General features: G+C 42.0%; 1 protein-coding gene across 7 annotated transcripts in view; it reads right to left on the minus strand.

Annotated features, from left to right (window-relative positions):
* PKHD1 (PKHD1 ciliary IPT domain containing fibrocystin/polyductin) overlaps nucleotides 1-16,717 on the minus strand; it is a 443,479-nt gene that overhangs the window by 420,033 nt on the left and 6,729 nt on the right. For all 7 annotated transcript variants that reach the window (XM_084755074.1, XM_084755077.1, XM_084755075.1 and 4 more), the window contains exons 5-10: nucleotides 11,921-12,029; nucleotides 8,004-8,061; nucleotides 3,317-3,395; nucleotides 2,063-2,137; nucleotides 758-822; nucleotides 259-298 (exon numbers count right to left, since the gene is read on the minus strand). In XM_084755074.1, coding sequence (XP_084611200.1) covers nucleotides 259-298; nucleotides 758-822; nucleotides 2,063-2,137; nucleotides 3,317-3,395; nucleotides 8,004-8,061; nucleotides 11,921-12,029 — 426 coding nt within the window. The remainder of the gene's footprint in view (nucleotides 1-258; nucleotides 299-757; nucleotides 823-2,062; nucleotides 2,138-3,316; nucleotides 3,396-8,003; nucleotides 8,062-11,920; nucleotides 12,030-16,717) is intronic.

Here is a 16,717-nt window from a genome sequence, read left to right on the forward strand (position 1 = left end):
ACACATGACAGCTGCAGATTCACTGCACTTTGACTTCAGGGCTAGTTCCTAAAATTCTGTACCACCCAACATTGAAACATTTGTGATGCCCGTAGGTAAGGCAGAACAATCCTCCCTCAGGTGAAAGAAATAACAGAGGTGTGGGAAGTTTGCTATTTCCTACAGGTGTGTGGTGGAAATTATAAAGGTTAAAGAAAGAACACCAGATATTACAGACGATACAAGATACAGACACATTTGTCTGCCCCGGGTACTTACCTCCCTTTGTTAAATACTGAGAAACTAACGTTCTGGGAACCTGAAACAGAAAAATACTCATGAATACAGAACTGCACATGACTCTTCCTAGGCCAAGGCATTGCTCCCCTAGGCCAAACCTCCAATGCCATCATTACTGTCCAAGCCTGGAATTTCTTTCATGTGGCTCAGGTAAATATTTCAGAGGCTTAGCACCATGACTTTGATGAAGAAATGGACACATGTATGGCAAATAAAAAAGCCTGGGCTTGGATTTAGATGAAGCAGGATTTAAATCCTAATACTCGGGTTGACATTATCAACATAATCACTTGTAAAGTAAGATTACTGATTGTGATGATTAAATTAGTTTACAGTGGAGTAGTTTGTGTACTGCTGTTAGAGGTTATTTTGGTAGCAATTATTATTAATCACATGATACCATATAGGGAATATGTTTTTGTTTTCCTTTCTGGATACCAAGAAAGAGTTTTTTTTTAATGATAGCTCTGAAACAGACCTATGTAATCGCCTTCCACACGGCACTGCACAGTCCCAAGGCCATGTTCCTCCTGGATGGGAAAACTGAGGAAAATCATACTGAAGTAAGAATAATGACACAACTGCTTAGAAATCCTAACTCTTTAAAGAAAGCAAGATATAGATGTCAAATTAGCCAGAGAAAATCGATCCATATGGAAGGTATTTTTAGTAAGATTATCCTTAGGATAACGCTAACTGGGGTCATTAAGCCTCATGCCAAATGTGCAGTGTAGTAAACAAAATTTAACTTACTGTTAATTTATACTTAGTTTTTTCTTTCCAACATCTATTTAATGACAAGTATAATAAAACCTATCAAAAGATGTAAACTGAAAACAGACAGTCTCAGGCAAAAAAAAAATCAAAGGCACTAGAAATTATAATATAGAATTTGGCTCCACCAAATACTCATCCCAAGAAGCCAGGCCACAGCACACAAGTCTTGTAATAGCCTCAAAGAAAAGTTAATCCTAGTTGAAAAGCACCTAGTTGAAAGCAAAGTAAAAGTCCTGCCAAATAATAGCTATATGACCTAGAGTCTAGAAGCACTCATTTAAAAATGTTTCAGGATGGGACATTGTATGAACAAGACTCCTCCTAGCTAGCTCTGAGTTTGATTAAGAGGGCCTGTCTCTTTGAATAGGGTTGGAAGGAAATCCATTATGCTTCCATACATTAAACTTGAACATACCTGCATGTACATGTAAAGTCTTGCACATACACACCCACACACATGTAAGCACGCATTTACAAACATGAACACCAGAAGAATATTTAAAAGGGGGGTGGGGGAATATGTTTTAGTCATTTTTTGCTTTCCTGGTCACTATAGTTAGAGCAGTTAGGACACAGATTCTGGAGGTTGCTGACCATGCAGGGTTACAGGCTCGAGTCCGCTGCTTGCTCTCTGTGAAGCCCAGTCTCATCTGCAAAGAGAGACTAGTAGCCGCACATACATGACTACCGAGCAGCTTCAGTGGAGAGCGTGGGACAAGCCCTGCTGTAGAGCGCGACTGTAATAAACAGCGCCTACTTATTTACACTAAATGTTTTAGATTCTGCTTCACATTTTTTTACTTTCTTTTTTTCAACTGAAAACAACAGATTCTTTCACCTTTTCCTGTAAGTTTAAGATAAGACTGATAACTATTACAAATGATTTCTATATTTTTAAATGATGGATATATGAGGGTGTGGTTGTCCTACAGAAGAAACTACAAGCATACAGAAAAAAAAACAGTAACAACAGCAAAAACAAAACAAAACATAAAAAAAAACTCACCAGCTTCTTGTCTGCCGATTTATAAGAGAACAGGGAGTAAGCCACTTGTCTCTTTCTGCTTCCAGGATCAATGGGCTGGATTGAAGGGCCAAAAGAAAAAAAAAAAGAAAAAGAGAGAGAAAACAAAGACAAGAAACACTAGCCCCATGTTCCCAGTAAACATGGTTGCTAAAAGTTATGTTATGAACTTTCTCCTCTGGACCTACAGGGTAGCACTGCAGGGTTCTCATGGGAGGCTGTGACCTTTCTCTCAGAGAGTAGAGGTGCCCTCTTGACATGTGCTTCTGCACTGCACATGGAGATGTTACCCCTTTTTCAATTGGCCATACTTGGTCGGCACAAATATTGTTGAATTTGCACTTTCCCTGCCCCTTCTAAAAGCTGGATCCCAGGCTAAGACATTGGCTAAGGATGTACTTGGACTTTCTGTCTCTGGTAAAAGACTTTTTTTTTTTTTATTAAAAAGGAAAAAGAAGTTGACAGCTTCTTAATGATAGAAATGGAGGGAAAAACCAAAAAGATGTGAGAAGCAATAGAAAATGCCTCTAAGACATTCAGAGGTGAAGGAAAACTTAGACACAGTGTGTAGACATCATACTGTTGGGTAAATTACAAATCCTCACTGTGTATGGATGTGTTGGAGGACAGTGGTTGCCTGGAGCTTCCTGTGAACTCTGAGCTTCCTTTCCACCAGGAAGGATGATTTCACAGTAACATGCTCTACTTCTAACATGTCCACTGAAGAAAGTCATGGTCACATCTGATCACACCAAAAAGCATGACAAGCTATACAGCTTTTAGTGCCCGATCTGCCCTCTTTAGTGCCTGAGCCCATGGACCTCTCTCATCCCGCCATCAGGGCTTCTGAATGAAAGGTAGTAAATGACCAACTAAAAAGAGAGCCTAATGGACTCTTGCATTTGTGCAACGTTTTAGAACACTTTACCGTCAGCATGGAGGGGAGGAAGGGTAAGAATCAAAAAGGAAAACCCATGGACGCAGCTACATTACAGTTGACAGGAGCCCAATCTCCACTTTCCAGTGGGGCAGGGCGGGAAAGAAGGGGCCAACTTAACCTGCCAGTTGCAATCGCATTCACAAGGTAAAAGGTGCACCAGGGACCATAAACTGCATAGAGAAAAGTGGCGGTTCTACTGCAAGAGTTTACAATTTGCTGCTGCAGAAGCAGCTGGCTCCAGGATGCCATCTAGCACATGTGTAGCCATGTAAACACAGGATCAAATGCGTACTTACCTGTCAATGTAGTCTGCATCAAGATCAAAGGTTTCCAGCTGATCAGTGAAGATCCGGCCATACACACGCACTACTTCTCCTGTTTTAGGAAGAGCTCAAAATGTAATGTGCTTGGTTCAAGCTCCATCTAGGATAAATTCTGGTTTGGTTTTGTTCCATACACCCAACAAGGCAGAGGTGTGCGACATTTCCATTTTTAATAAACTACATACATGTAAACTGAGTTCTAGAACACAGTGGTTAGGGTTATACACTAGAAAGACTAAAATAAAGTTCTAGAACACAGTGGTTAGGGTTATACCCTAGAAAGGCTAAAATAAAGTATTACGTAAGCCCATTGGTTACACAGAAACTAAGAGTAGAATTGTACTTACCATAAGCTGGGAACAGTCAGTGAGACAGAGAGAGGGATAAGAAGAGGTTGACCAGTGACGGCTAAGTTCCAGTCAGATAGGAAAAATCCATCCTACATTCTATTTCACAATTAGGTGACTTTAGATAATATCAGTGTACTTTTTTAAAATCTAGGACAGAGGATTTTGACTATCTTCAAAAATAAGGGATATGTTCAAGGAGACAAATATTCATATTTTGATATGAATGTTATGCAACGTATGCACACATTGGACATGGTATGATATCCTATATGTGGTGTGTGTGTGTGTGTGTGTGTGTGTGTGTGTGTGTGTGTGTGTGTTATGTGTCATATCTCTCAACTCTCATCGGAGAAGCTTCTTTTGCCAGTAGATGATGATTGAAACAGAGATTCACAATTGTTCAACTTGCAAAGTGTAAGAGTTATGGAGTGCTTAGTTCTAGTTGAAGATACCCATATCATATAACACACACACACACACACACACACACACACATCACCACCACCTTCACCACACACACACACACACACACACACATCACCACCACCACCACCTTCACCACTCACACACACACACACACACACACACCCCAAGGGCTCAAGAATCATTGTGGGAAAAGAGATAAAAAGATTGTAAGAGCGAAAGACAGGGATGATGACTGGGAAACAGCATTCTCCAGGCCCAATGGGGCAGTTGCACAAATAAACACGTGGTGCTAGGGAAGAGAGAGTGCAGAAAACCTGCACAAGCTCAAAGCATCCAACATCCCACCGTGGAGTAAGGGTTGATTCCTGGGAGGGGAAGAGTCGATTCTCTTTAACTGTGGCCCCTGGAAATTGAATCACACTCCAGGGGAAGGCCACATACCCAAGAGCATATTGGCAGCACAAATCGTATTTGATGTTTGTGTGTTATTTGTTTTTTAGTTTATTTTAAGGAAATAAAAGAAAACGCAAAACTGGATAGGTGGCAAATGGAGAAATGACCCTGGAAAGAGTGGGAAGAGAGGATAAATGTGATTTTTAAAAATGTGAAATTCTCAGAGGACTAATAAAAATGAGAATACAAAATAAAAAGCCAAAGGAAGAGGCTGCATCAGACATTCTGATTAGTTTTCTGGGATCCTACTTAGTCTCCATATCTCAAAGTACAAAAGATGAAAGTCCCCCATGAGCCAAATGGACAAGAACTGGAAACAGGCACAACACAGCAACAGAGTTAGGGCTACAGTTTGGATAACAGTTATATGCTAGTCACTCAGCAAAGACAGGCTAAGCCAGGTGTGATGTCATACACCTATAACCCCAGCTACTCATGACTTTCAGGCAGTAATATTATCATAAGCTAGCTTCACAGATGTGAGAGGTGTTTGTTAATCCAATAAAACCTCAAAACTTGGGAAAAAAGATATCTCCAGCATACTTGGGGTCACTGTATCAAGAAAACTTTGAGTTGCTCCATGAGCACTTAAAGCTACTGTACATCATCGTCATCTGTGTATGCTGTTCATGCTCTTTTGTGTGTCATTAGCAAGAGGAGACTTTGATCTGCAGTCATTCCTGCTGAGCACCGCATCTTTCAGGAGGATAAGGAGAAAGCAGGCCATCTTAATGGCTGAGATAAACGTTGCAGGGTTTTCAGAAGACTAAAACCTCAAATTCTCTGCTGTGGCTGCTGCTGCTAGAAAATGGCTATTTGAAAAAGACAAAAAGAAGAAGAAGAAGAAGAAGAAGAAGAAGAAGAAGAAGAAGAAGAAGAAGAAGAAGAAGAAGAAGAAGAAGAAGAAGAAAATAAAATAAAATAAAATAAAATAAAATGTATGGTAAGGCCAAAAAAAAAAAAAAAGAAAGAAAGAAAGAAAGAAAAGAAAATGGCTATTTGACTATGAATGTAACATTTATATCATTCCTGATTGCTTCAAGGTTCTTCTTGCTGTGTGTAGTTTATTGTCTGTATGTGTAATCATATAAATGTATAGGTAAAAATATTTAATTAAAACAAACAAACAAAAATGGCTATTTAATGTTAACGAAGCAGCACCATTGACTTCCTAGTCCTATGAGAAGAGTCAAGCTCTGTTATGTGCCACATGAAAACAAATAGCAGATTACAGAAATTAGAAAGTCCTGTGGGCTCTTTGGTTGTTTGATTGTCTGATGCCTAACAGAGCCTGACAAATGGGCAGAGTAGAATACAGTACCAGGGGATTCTGTGTCACAGGGAAGGACTGTTAAACACATACAGAAATTCAACTACCCATAAAATAAGCCACCCTCTCTTCTGTGGCTACCTCCTCCCACAAGTCCCTGGCTGCTACTCTGGGCAAGCTTCCCAAATGAAATGAGAGTAATTGTCTAGAAAGCGGTTGCAAAGATGCAGCCATGTGGATCGTGCCTTGAGGGACCACTCTGACAGGGCCAGCCACCATCCTTCCCCACAAAGGTGGAAGAGACAGTGTGCAGAACTCCACCTCAGTGAGGCGAACGGGTTTTTACAGATCTGGAGAGCAGCTGACATCCACGTCACATCTCTCACAGCTCCTTACTCATCCCTCATCAGGATAAGATTTCTGCCCCCTCCCCCAACACTGCAGCTTTCCATACACAAGCAGCGAGAATTCAAATATCTGTATATAATTTTCGCAGTTCAGATTCCTTTTCACAAAGCGTGATCATGTCTTGTTTAATCAAACTAATGGAGTGCAATATATCTATGAAAGCCTCACGAAGTAAGACAATGCCAGAGTCTTGTCCTTTGGAATATGGTTTAAATACACACATATATAACTTCTATCGACACACATACCACAGCGTACGAACACTGTAACATTGATATTCATTCTGATTATCCTAACCAGTCAAGCACATCAAAGCGATTAGATCAGACTATGCATTCTGGCATAACCACACCTAAAAACCTAGCCCCTTGGCCTGGCAAGATGGCTCAGTGGGTAAAGAAAGACAATCCCCATTAACTGACTTTCATCTCTGGCCCCACATGATAGAAGAAGAGAGCCAGTTCCTGAAAGTTGTTCTCCGACCACCATACTCAAGCTGTGGCACATGTGCACATGTACACAGTGGACACATACACACGCTAATAGAAAGTAAAGAGGTAAATGTAATAATATGTGTATGTGTACATACATGCATACATACAAAGAGGAATTGGCCAATAAAGAGCTAGCAAAGTATATTTTTAAACTGTGTTTATTATTCTGTTTTAAAGAAGACTTACAAAGTTACTGGACCTATTCCTCACTGTGCCCCCTTCTATGTAAATCCCCAATCTTACACAGCCACCTCCTCTTCCATCCTCCCAGCTATAACACGCCCATGTTTCATCCTTTCTGAGTCTTTTGACTAAGATTAAGTGCCTACATCTGTGTTTTCTTTAACTCAAAATCAAATCCTCTCAATAAACAACAGGGCTAACAGTGTCCTGAGTTGTATCCAGTACCAGCTGACACGCGGAAAAATAGTAATATACACAGTTCAAATCTCAGCCGCGTGGCCTACAATTGATAGAACTTTAGACCAGAGGTTCTCAACCCATTGGTTGTGACCCCTTCTGAAGGCTGAGCCACCCTTCCACAGGGGTCGCATCTCAAATATCCTGAATACAGACATTTACGTTACGATTCATAACAGTAGCAACATTTCAGCTAGGAAGCAGTAGTGAAATAACTTTATGGTTGGTGGTCACCACAACATGAGGAACTTTATTATAGGGTCACAGCAGTAAGAAGGTTGAGAAGCACTGCTTTAAGCAAACCACTTAGCCCCAATGCCTCATGTTTCTCCTCAAAATTAAAATAACAACAACAACAACAATAATAATAATAATAATAATAATAGTTTCTGTATCATTGTAATTTTGTTATCCTCAGAAAACAGACACATATGGCAAGGTAAAAATGTAAGTTGGCACACAGTAAGGGGTCATTAAGAACCCATTCCTAATATGGATAGATTAGGATAGATGGAATACAGTCGAGTGGTTGAGATTTCTATGAATTCTATCTCCTCCAGTCTCCTGTACCATTTGCTTTGGATTTCTTATATTTTTTAAATCATGTTTTGGCTTTTGTTGTTGTTGTTGTTGTTATCAGTAAAGCCATAGAACAAAGCACCTAAGGCTAAAAACAAACCAATTTAAAAAGAAACCAGAAGCTGGAGTTTATTTTCAGAACAACATCAGATAGGAAGCAAAACTGGCCTGCTTATAGAAATCACACACCGGTAGAAGAGTTTGCAACAAGATTGGCAAAGAGATCCACCATCATTTCTATGTAACAGAATATTTCTTACCTGGAACTCCACTTGGTGGGTTAACTCGATATACCACAGGTGTCTGTGCTTTGGAAAACTGTTTAGAAAGTATTAGCACACGTGAGCATTTCATTTCAATATACTTGACAACAAGAGCCACAAACTATTCTCCATAGAGCATTATGGGAAATTGGGATGTATTTCCCAATCACTTTGACACATCCTTTTTCTCCTCCTGCTGTGTCCGTGAAACAGGGATGGCAGGCATTATTGTATATGTCTGCAGATGAATTAAGGGGACCTGATTGAAGTCACACACTTCACTGCTCTGTACCATACTGTTCAAATCTTACAAGTCTACTTCTCCCTCCCTGCCTGACACACTCAGGGGCATATTTTATCAGAAAGAAAGGTGGACAAGGCACCATCCGGAATGTCCATTTCTATAATTTAATGTCCTTGAGTCTTAAAGCTCAATATTTACCTAGAAAATAATTGATTTTTTTTAAGCTGGAAGGAGTGTGATTTGAATTATTTTCAGCTAACAACTTATATAAAATAAGAAGTTGGATATACATGAATAAGGTTGGGGGGAAAACAAAAGGTGCCTGCTTTGTGGGAAAGTGTTCGATAACTGAGAAGGAACCCTGTTCTTTAAGAAGGAAGGCATGGCTATGACCCGGGCTCAGTGAATAAAGCACTTTCCCAGGCAAGCATAAGGACCTGAGTTTGAATCCCCACGACCCAAAAAAATTCAGATATATCTGCTGTTATGCTGGTGCTCCTACTGTGATGTGAGAGATAGAGGCAGCGACAGGACAATCTCTGAAAGTTCATAGGCAAACAACAAAGAGACCCTGACTCAAACAGGATAGAACCCGAAGACAGACAGAAACTCAGGATTCTGCTTTGACCTCCACATGTTCATCAAGGCCATGTGTGTGCCTGCACACACACACACACACACACACTCTCTCTCTCTCTCTCTCTCTCTCTCTCTCTCTCTCTCTCTCTCTCTCTCTCTCTCTCTCTCTCTCTCACACACACACACACACACACACACACACACACACACACACACACAGAAGAGGTTAACACCATTAATGACAGAAGTGGGACCATACTGCAAGCAAAGTCATGGAGCCAGGAAACAACTCACAGGATCCCTTTCTTAAAGCACAACACAAGGTAGCTTGGGACTTCCGCAAAGAAGGGACAATGCTTATTGCGCTTGCACTTGCTTTCCTTTGCCTGAAATGCTGGAGACATTTAAATTCCTGTCAATACATCTAAAAGCCCATTCCTGGCTGACTTCTATGCTGCTGAGGAGAGAAAGAGTGAAGTAATTCAGGAAGTCCGCCTCACCTACCAGCATTTAGGTTAGGCTAAGAATAGAACGTTACTCCACTAGGACACCGTACCAGGCTACGTGAGGAAATGAAGACCCATAAAGAATGGGCAGGACTGACCCGGCCAAGGCTTGACCCACGAGCTAATGTTTCACCCAGGAAAAGACTTAAACCCTTCTTCTCTCACTAGGTGCCTAGCCTGCTTCCTTTCTAAACAATCTACGATGCTTCCCGTTTGGATAACAAACTACCTCAAACTGTTGTGTTTGGGCCACATCCAACTCCCCGGGAGCCCAAAGTCCCAGGGAGACTATTAGCAGAGAACAACCATGGTTAATCAACAGCCCTAATCAGGCATCGAGAAGGAACAGGCATCCCAGCCACGCTGATGGTGGCCTGTTGCGTGTGGAGTTTAAGTACTGATGCACACAGCAGTAAGGTCTGCCACCAAGGCCATTTTCCTCGTTCTCTCCAGGAAAAGGGTTAGAAACTAGTTCACAGAAAATATACACAGTCAGGGGGTCCAGAAACGACTACTGTGGCTTTGCAGATTAAGAGCTGCCTGTGATCTCCGCAGAAGATAAAGATTAACGCAGTTCCACACGTGATGCCAAACAGGGAGGCAGTCCCAGTTCTGCCCTCCAACCCAATGACTGCCCTCGGCCTTTCATCACCCACCGAGGGGCCCTGCCTACCAAAGCCACTTCCACTGGCTATTGCCTTCTCTCACACCCATTAGAAACTGAGGCAGATGGAACAATCAGCTTCAAAGCAAATAGGGAAGCATATTTCTAGGTCTCCAACTTGAACTACACTATCTATTGTGCCACATCCCATTCTTTGAGATGCTAGTGGAGAATATATAGATATATTTATTGCTTTTCCTCCCCGACTCCTCAGAGAGCACTGGGGTATACCCAGGGTTAGACCACAAGGAAAGTCTTCACGCGGGATGCTTTCTGCATTCAAATAACACAAAATGGTACTTTTTCTAAGAGAAGCGGGCTTCTGGTCACCCAGCAGGCAGGAGCCAGAACAGTGAGAAATTAATAAGCTTCCAAAGCAGGCTTCCTACACGCTGATCCCTGAGCCGGGTGAGGTCAGCAACAAATAGCAGGACAGGAAGGTAGGTGGGCCAGAGAGGGGTGGCAAAGACAGCGGATTAGAATGATCAAGTCACCGCCGCCAGCTGCTCAATAAACCCTTCTGTGAGTTCTTCAGACTTGTCAGTGCCCGCAGCAGGCTCTTTGGAGTGGGCTGGCAAGACGGAATTAATGTTTAATACCCATGGTTCCCTTAGTCCCAGTCCCAAAGCAGAAAGGCACACTGAATTTTATTTCACCCGAATGCCTCTCATTAACGGCATTCCCCCGGTGATAGTTCATCAACTCACCAAGTTAGTGGAGCCACTGATGGACTTGTTTCTTTTGATGTGAAATTGCAGAATGTGTGCCCAGCCCCCCTCGCCAACCCTTGTCCTTACTGATCTTTACAATAAGTAAGAAACCTACTCCCTGAGGTAAAGGGAGCTGGGTGATTCAGGGATGCTCAGACACTTCTCTTCTGTGATGGTCCCTGAGCCAGGGTGGAGGTTTGATATAGCTCTTAACAAGAAAGAATTTATTTCTTCCTTTTGCTACATACCTACAGAGACAAAATGTCAGACAATAATAGTCTCTTGGGCTAAAGATCAAACTGTTAACTGGGATTGGACAACGAATTCCAAATTTCAAAAAGTGATGCCTATATAATGGCATCTGAGGTGAGTGTAGGGCGGTGGTGGCTTCACTAACAGCATCGGTTAATGACTAAGCTCTAGTCTCAATAGCTCTCAAACAGAGGTCTTTCCCACCGGGAACACTGCTGGAGCACCACGTCTCAGGAGAGTCTGGTAAAAGAGGTTTCCTTTTCCAACTCATTTTACTATAAAGCTAAATGGATCTTAGGCTGAGCCAGACATGAAAGTATGTCCCGCCCAAGTGTGACGGGTCTAAATTACATGAGGTCAGAGATCGGACACTGGCCTAAAGGAAATGCTCTTGGGTTCATCATCTCTCCTTTCGAATCTTTCTGACCTCAAAGGAGCATTCCACCAGCAAAGGTGCTTTCAGATTGGTGTTAGAAAGGGCAGGAGGCAGCAAAAGATGGCATGAAGGACAGGGAGATGGTGCCCCCGTCCCCAAGGACCTGGGGGCCCTGAGTCCCTTCAGTAGCCTAACATTCAGAATATGCTGAAAACAGAGCACTTGTCCACAAAAGCGTTGTCTATGGCTCCTTCGTGAACTTCAGGTTCCATGTGGTTTCATAGTCAAATGATGGTTCAAATCCCGGTTCCGCCACTTATTGCCTGGGTCATGTGGCAAGCATAACATCCATCATAAACTTGGGAGCCTTGTACTACATACACAGTGTAAGTAAAACACTCAGCAAGACCCTAGTATACAAGCACTCAGTATTTACCTCTCATAGTAAGAGAGGAACCCTGGCATTCTTTCCATAGCTCTTCCTCTCTATTAAAGCAGACGTGCTGATTGGCTTATAACTTGTTGGAAACACAGAATGCTTTCTGACCAGTCAAACACGCATTTCTCTATTCTTAGAACCCACCTTGAATGTACAGCCCTCTAGTGAACTTGAGCATGGGCTGCCTAGTACTTGCTCCCCAGAGCGTATCTCCAGAGAGTACAGACCTGCATGTGCTTCTGATGGCAGGGATCTGGGGACAGAAAATGAAAATATTTATGAGTGAAAAACCAGGAGTTCTGCTTGACCACTTCACACTTCCTACCTATGTTTGTAATACGGAGCTGAGTATATGTTTTCTGTATTTCACCATTCACCACCTAGATCTGCCACTCACCATAACTCCACTTAAAGACTGAGTCCTCAGCAAAATTGTACTATTATAGTTGTTGTTTCTGTTGTTGTTGTTGTTGTTGTTGTTGTTGTTGTGAGTCCTTTGAACTTAATTTAAAAGGTCCAACTTCTCAGAATTATGGACTCATAGAACTTTATGAGTACAAGACAAGCACTTCAAAATAGCAATTATGAATACATTCAAGGACCTTAAAGATAATATGAATAAAGCTCTTACTGAAAATACAAAAAAAAAGTGAAATGGAGTGATGAAAATATTTCAAGATAGGAGAGGAGAAATAGAATCACCAAGGAAAGCCCAAACTGAAACAAAACTGGAAATGAAAAAGTTAGGATGTCAGACAAAAAATTCTGAGGTAAATCTCATTAACAGAGCCTAAGACATGAAAGACAGAACCTCAGGCACTGAAAACAAGATAGAAGAAATGGATACTTCAGTCAAAATGTTTAACAGAATGTTAAATCAGAGAGAGAGAGAGAGAGAGAGAGAGAGAGAGAGAGAGAGAGAGAGAGAGAGATCCAAGATGGCGGGCCGATCACACATCACATCTGATCAGCAGGACAACCAGGACTTCACAGAGACCTAAAGACCAAACTGAGAGATACAAAACCCAGTGCTGCTGATTCCCAGGTGAGAGAGATCCACGGTGTGTGGAGCACGGCTGAGTCCGGCCTCTGGCCACTGAGCTAACCCACAGAAAAGTCCTGGGAGACAGGCCACATTAGCCACAATCTTGAGCAGGATGTGAGATACCTGTGCAGCTTTGGACTCTTTCTGCCTCTTGTCTGCTGCTTACCAGATCTGGGACATAGAGCAGAGAGGCAGAGCTGAGTCCTGGCGTGCCAGATACAACCTACATTAGCTGCCATCCTATGAGCTGCCAGCTGCTAACCAGCCAAGCTATCTGGGTCACAGAGCAGATAGGCAGAGCCCTGCTATCTTGAAAGGCCTGTGGAGCACCAGAGCACCTTTGGGCTCCAATTGCTCTCAGCCCCCAGGCCGTTTACCAGCCTGGTCCATCTGTGACACAGAGCATACAGGCAGAGCTGAGTCCAGGTGGTGGCCACAATCCACATTAGCTGCCAGCCAGCCAGCAGCTTCCTGCTAGGATCTCTCCCCACCCACCTGAAGTGTACTGGTCTGCTGCAGCTAGGACACAGAGAGCAGACAGGCTGAGCAGAGGTTTTGATTTATATTCAGAATTTTAGACTCATCAAGATATGAAAGATGTTTTCTTCAAGGATGTCAAATACAAATAGCCAAAACACTATGCTATGACTGTAATATATATATATGTGTGTGTGTGTGTGTGTGTGTGTGTGTTATATAAAAATTTTATTATATATATTATATATATATAATTTATATATATATTAATTAAAAATTGTAAAAATGTAACCACAGTAAGATAATATATAACTAAGCAATTTTAAGAAATGTATCAGTGGTTAGTAAGAAAGCAACTACTGAGAAACATATAAGATGATAATGATGTAACACTTATTTACATATAATGTTTATTTAAACTTGGTGTTAAAATTTATTTCAGACTCTCAAAAAAAAAAAAAAAAGATTTGAGTGACGTACTAGTGCTTGCTAAATAAAGCACTCATTGTGTGCCAGGCATACCCTGGATCAACTGATTTCTAATACTTCCGGCTCTCATCTGGTAGACTTTATAGAACTTCATCTAAATGCGTGGATGTTTGTATTTTCCCACCTCTGGCTGAAGAAGACAAAGTATGAAGCCAAACCAAACTGCTTATGTCATGAGATAGGGAGAAGAGCTGAAGAGACCAGTACCCTTTCCACTCATTTTTCAGGCTGCAAACTCACTGCTCTGACAAGGCAGCATCCCAGCTGTGCTGAGTTCAGCATGGCTGAGGCTGGAAGGAGATCTGAAGCGGCCTCATTCCCAAAGGGTGTTATTTCATCCCTGCTTCCCAGCTAATATAACTGAGCCACTCAATTGAGCATAAAATAGAAACTTAGGGGGGAAAAACTCTACCAAAACATCCAGGAACTCTGGATGCTTATTTATTTATTTTTAATAAGTATTTTTTTATAAATAAGTATTGTATTTCTAAATATATGTACATATAAATATATGCAGAAGTAAAAAAAAGGGGGGGGGAAGGCAGATTTTAAACTACTAAATTATAATAAGAATAGAGGAAAGAGAAAAACCACAGGTCAAAGATACAGAATATATTTTAAACAAAATCATGAAGCAAATTTTCCCAAACAGAAGAAGGAGGTACCTATCAAGGTACAAGAAATATACAGAACACCAAATAGACTGTATCAGAAAAGAAATTCCTATATATACAGGATATAGGAAGGACATTAACAGCTGCAAGGGCCAAACGACCTAGTCTCATATAAAGGCAGAACCGTTGGGATAACACCTGACTTCCCAAGGGAGACTCTGAAAGACAGAAAGGCCTAGACACATGTTCAACACACTTTTTGAGATGACAGGTGCTGGCCCAGACTACTATACCCAGAAAAAACTACCAATCACAATAGGCAGAAGAAGAAAAACTCTCAGTGATAAAATAAAAATTTCACTTCAGCCCTAAAAAGTCACTAGAAAGAAATTTTTAGTTTGCATGGATTAATTACAGGCAAGAAAACACAAGGAATAGGTAATCCCAGAACAGCAAATCAAAAGATGGAAGGAAACTCACAATAAATGCTGCTCATTGATAACTCTCAATATTAATGATCTCAGTTACCCAATAAAAAGACACAGACTAATACAGTGGATTGGAAAACAGAATCCATCTTTCTACCACACCCAAGAAATGCACCTTACTGTCAAAGATAGACAGCAGCACAGGGTAAAAAGGTGAAAGAAGATGTTTTAAACAAATACCCCTGGTGGGGGCCACGCAGCATCCTCAGGGAACAGGGTATGTGTGCTTCACTGATGGGACTCTACGGTGGCAAAGCCCTTAGGGACACCTTCGCATTTGGCAAGGACCTGTGGTGAGTTTTGGTGGCCTCTGTACTTATTGCCTGACTCACACGTGCTACAAGCGCTCCTTGCTTTTCTCCTATACTGTTTATACACAAAGCAATGTAGTTTCACTTTGTAGGTCACAGGCAAGACTGGATTATGCAGGATCGAAGCCCTGGAAATGATGATTCTCTCTCTCCCTCCCTCCCTTCCCCCTCCCTTCTCCTCTCTCTCTCTCTCTCTCTCTCTCTCTCTCTCTCTCTCTCTCTCTCTCTGTCTCTCTCTGTCTCTCTCTCTCTGTCTCTCTCTCTCTGTCTCTCTCTCTCTCTCTCTCTCTCTGTCTCTCTCTCTCTCTCTCTCTGTCTCTCTCTCTGTCTCTCTGTCTCTCTCTGTCTCTCTCTGTCTCTCTCTCTCTGTCTCTCTCTCTCTCTCTCTCTCTCTCTCTCTCTCTCTCTCTCTCTCTCGGGGTGGAGGGGTGTCTTTGGTTTTTCAAGACAAGGTTTCTCTGTGTAGCCTTGGCTGTACTGGACTGGCTTTGTACCCGAGGCTTGCTTCAAACTTACAGAGATCTGCCTGCCTCTGCCTCTCACGGGCTGGTATTAAAGGTGTGTGCCATACTCTTTTGAAGAGTAAAAATCCCCTTTCCTCCCTCCGTTTTTTATTGATCCTCCAGATATGACCGTTAATCCTGGGCAATCATGTCCCTAGGGAACAGCTGCAGTCACACTGAGTAAGCCTATGGCAGGTGTGCAGAGCAATGTGCCCTGCTTGCATAACTGTTCTAAAGGTGTGTCTGATCAGCAGAGACTTAAAAAAATGAAGAAGCTATGCCTGATCGACAGAGACTTTAAAAATGGTTCTTAGAAAGATACTATCGGAAACTGAGGGGTAGATATCAGGAAAGGTTGTTTGGTGCAGTGGGTAGATCTCTGTCTACAATTTAAAAAGCACTGTGGCAGAGGGGTGCTATTTAATGAATGGACTTATACCCACAAGTGGTTAATCTGTCTCTCACCTTGCATAACTGCATAACTGCATTTGCTGCCAGCTGGGTATGTGCTCATGTCCACAGGACATGCCAGGCTGGACATTTATTTTTGGCTTGCTGAAACTGTGCTTTGTAGTGCCAAATACGGTTGAGGGGAGATTGATCTAGAGGAAAGGCTGAATGAGGAAGGGAAACCATTGGGGGCTTTTTATAATGAGGGGGCTTATGAACTGCTGATGTTATGAGCGCTTTAAATGAGACAACCAATGATGTCACTGCTCAGGTGAGCAGGATTGTGATTGTATAAGTAACGACAGCTCAAACTATTCAGGGCCGCTTGCTTGAAAGTCAACAATGCCCCTTCTCCATTTCAGGACCTGAATCCTTGCAGCTGGAGCTGGTCTCCAGCATAGCCCCAAGAAGCTAGCAGGTATGGCCATTTTAATATTTGACAAAGTAGACCTCAAACCAAAGCTAGTTGGAAGAGATAGGAAAGGACAGTATATACTCATCAAAGGAAAAATTTACCAAGAGGATATTTGCAACATATTGTTTGGTGTTTATGCACCAAACAAT

The sequence above is a fragment of the Acomys minous genome, assembly GCF_964271855.1.
Source record: "Acomys minous genome assembly, chromosome: 13".
Lineage (NCBI taxonomy): Eukaryota > Metazoa > Chordata > Mammalia > Rodentia > Muridae > Acomys > Acomys minous.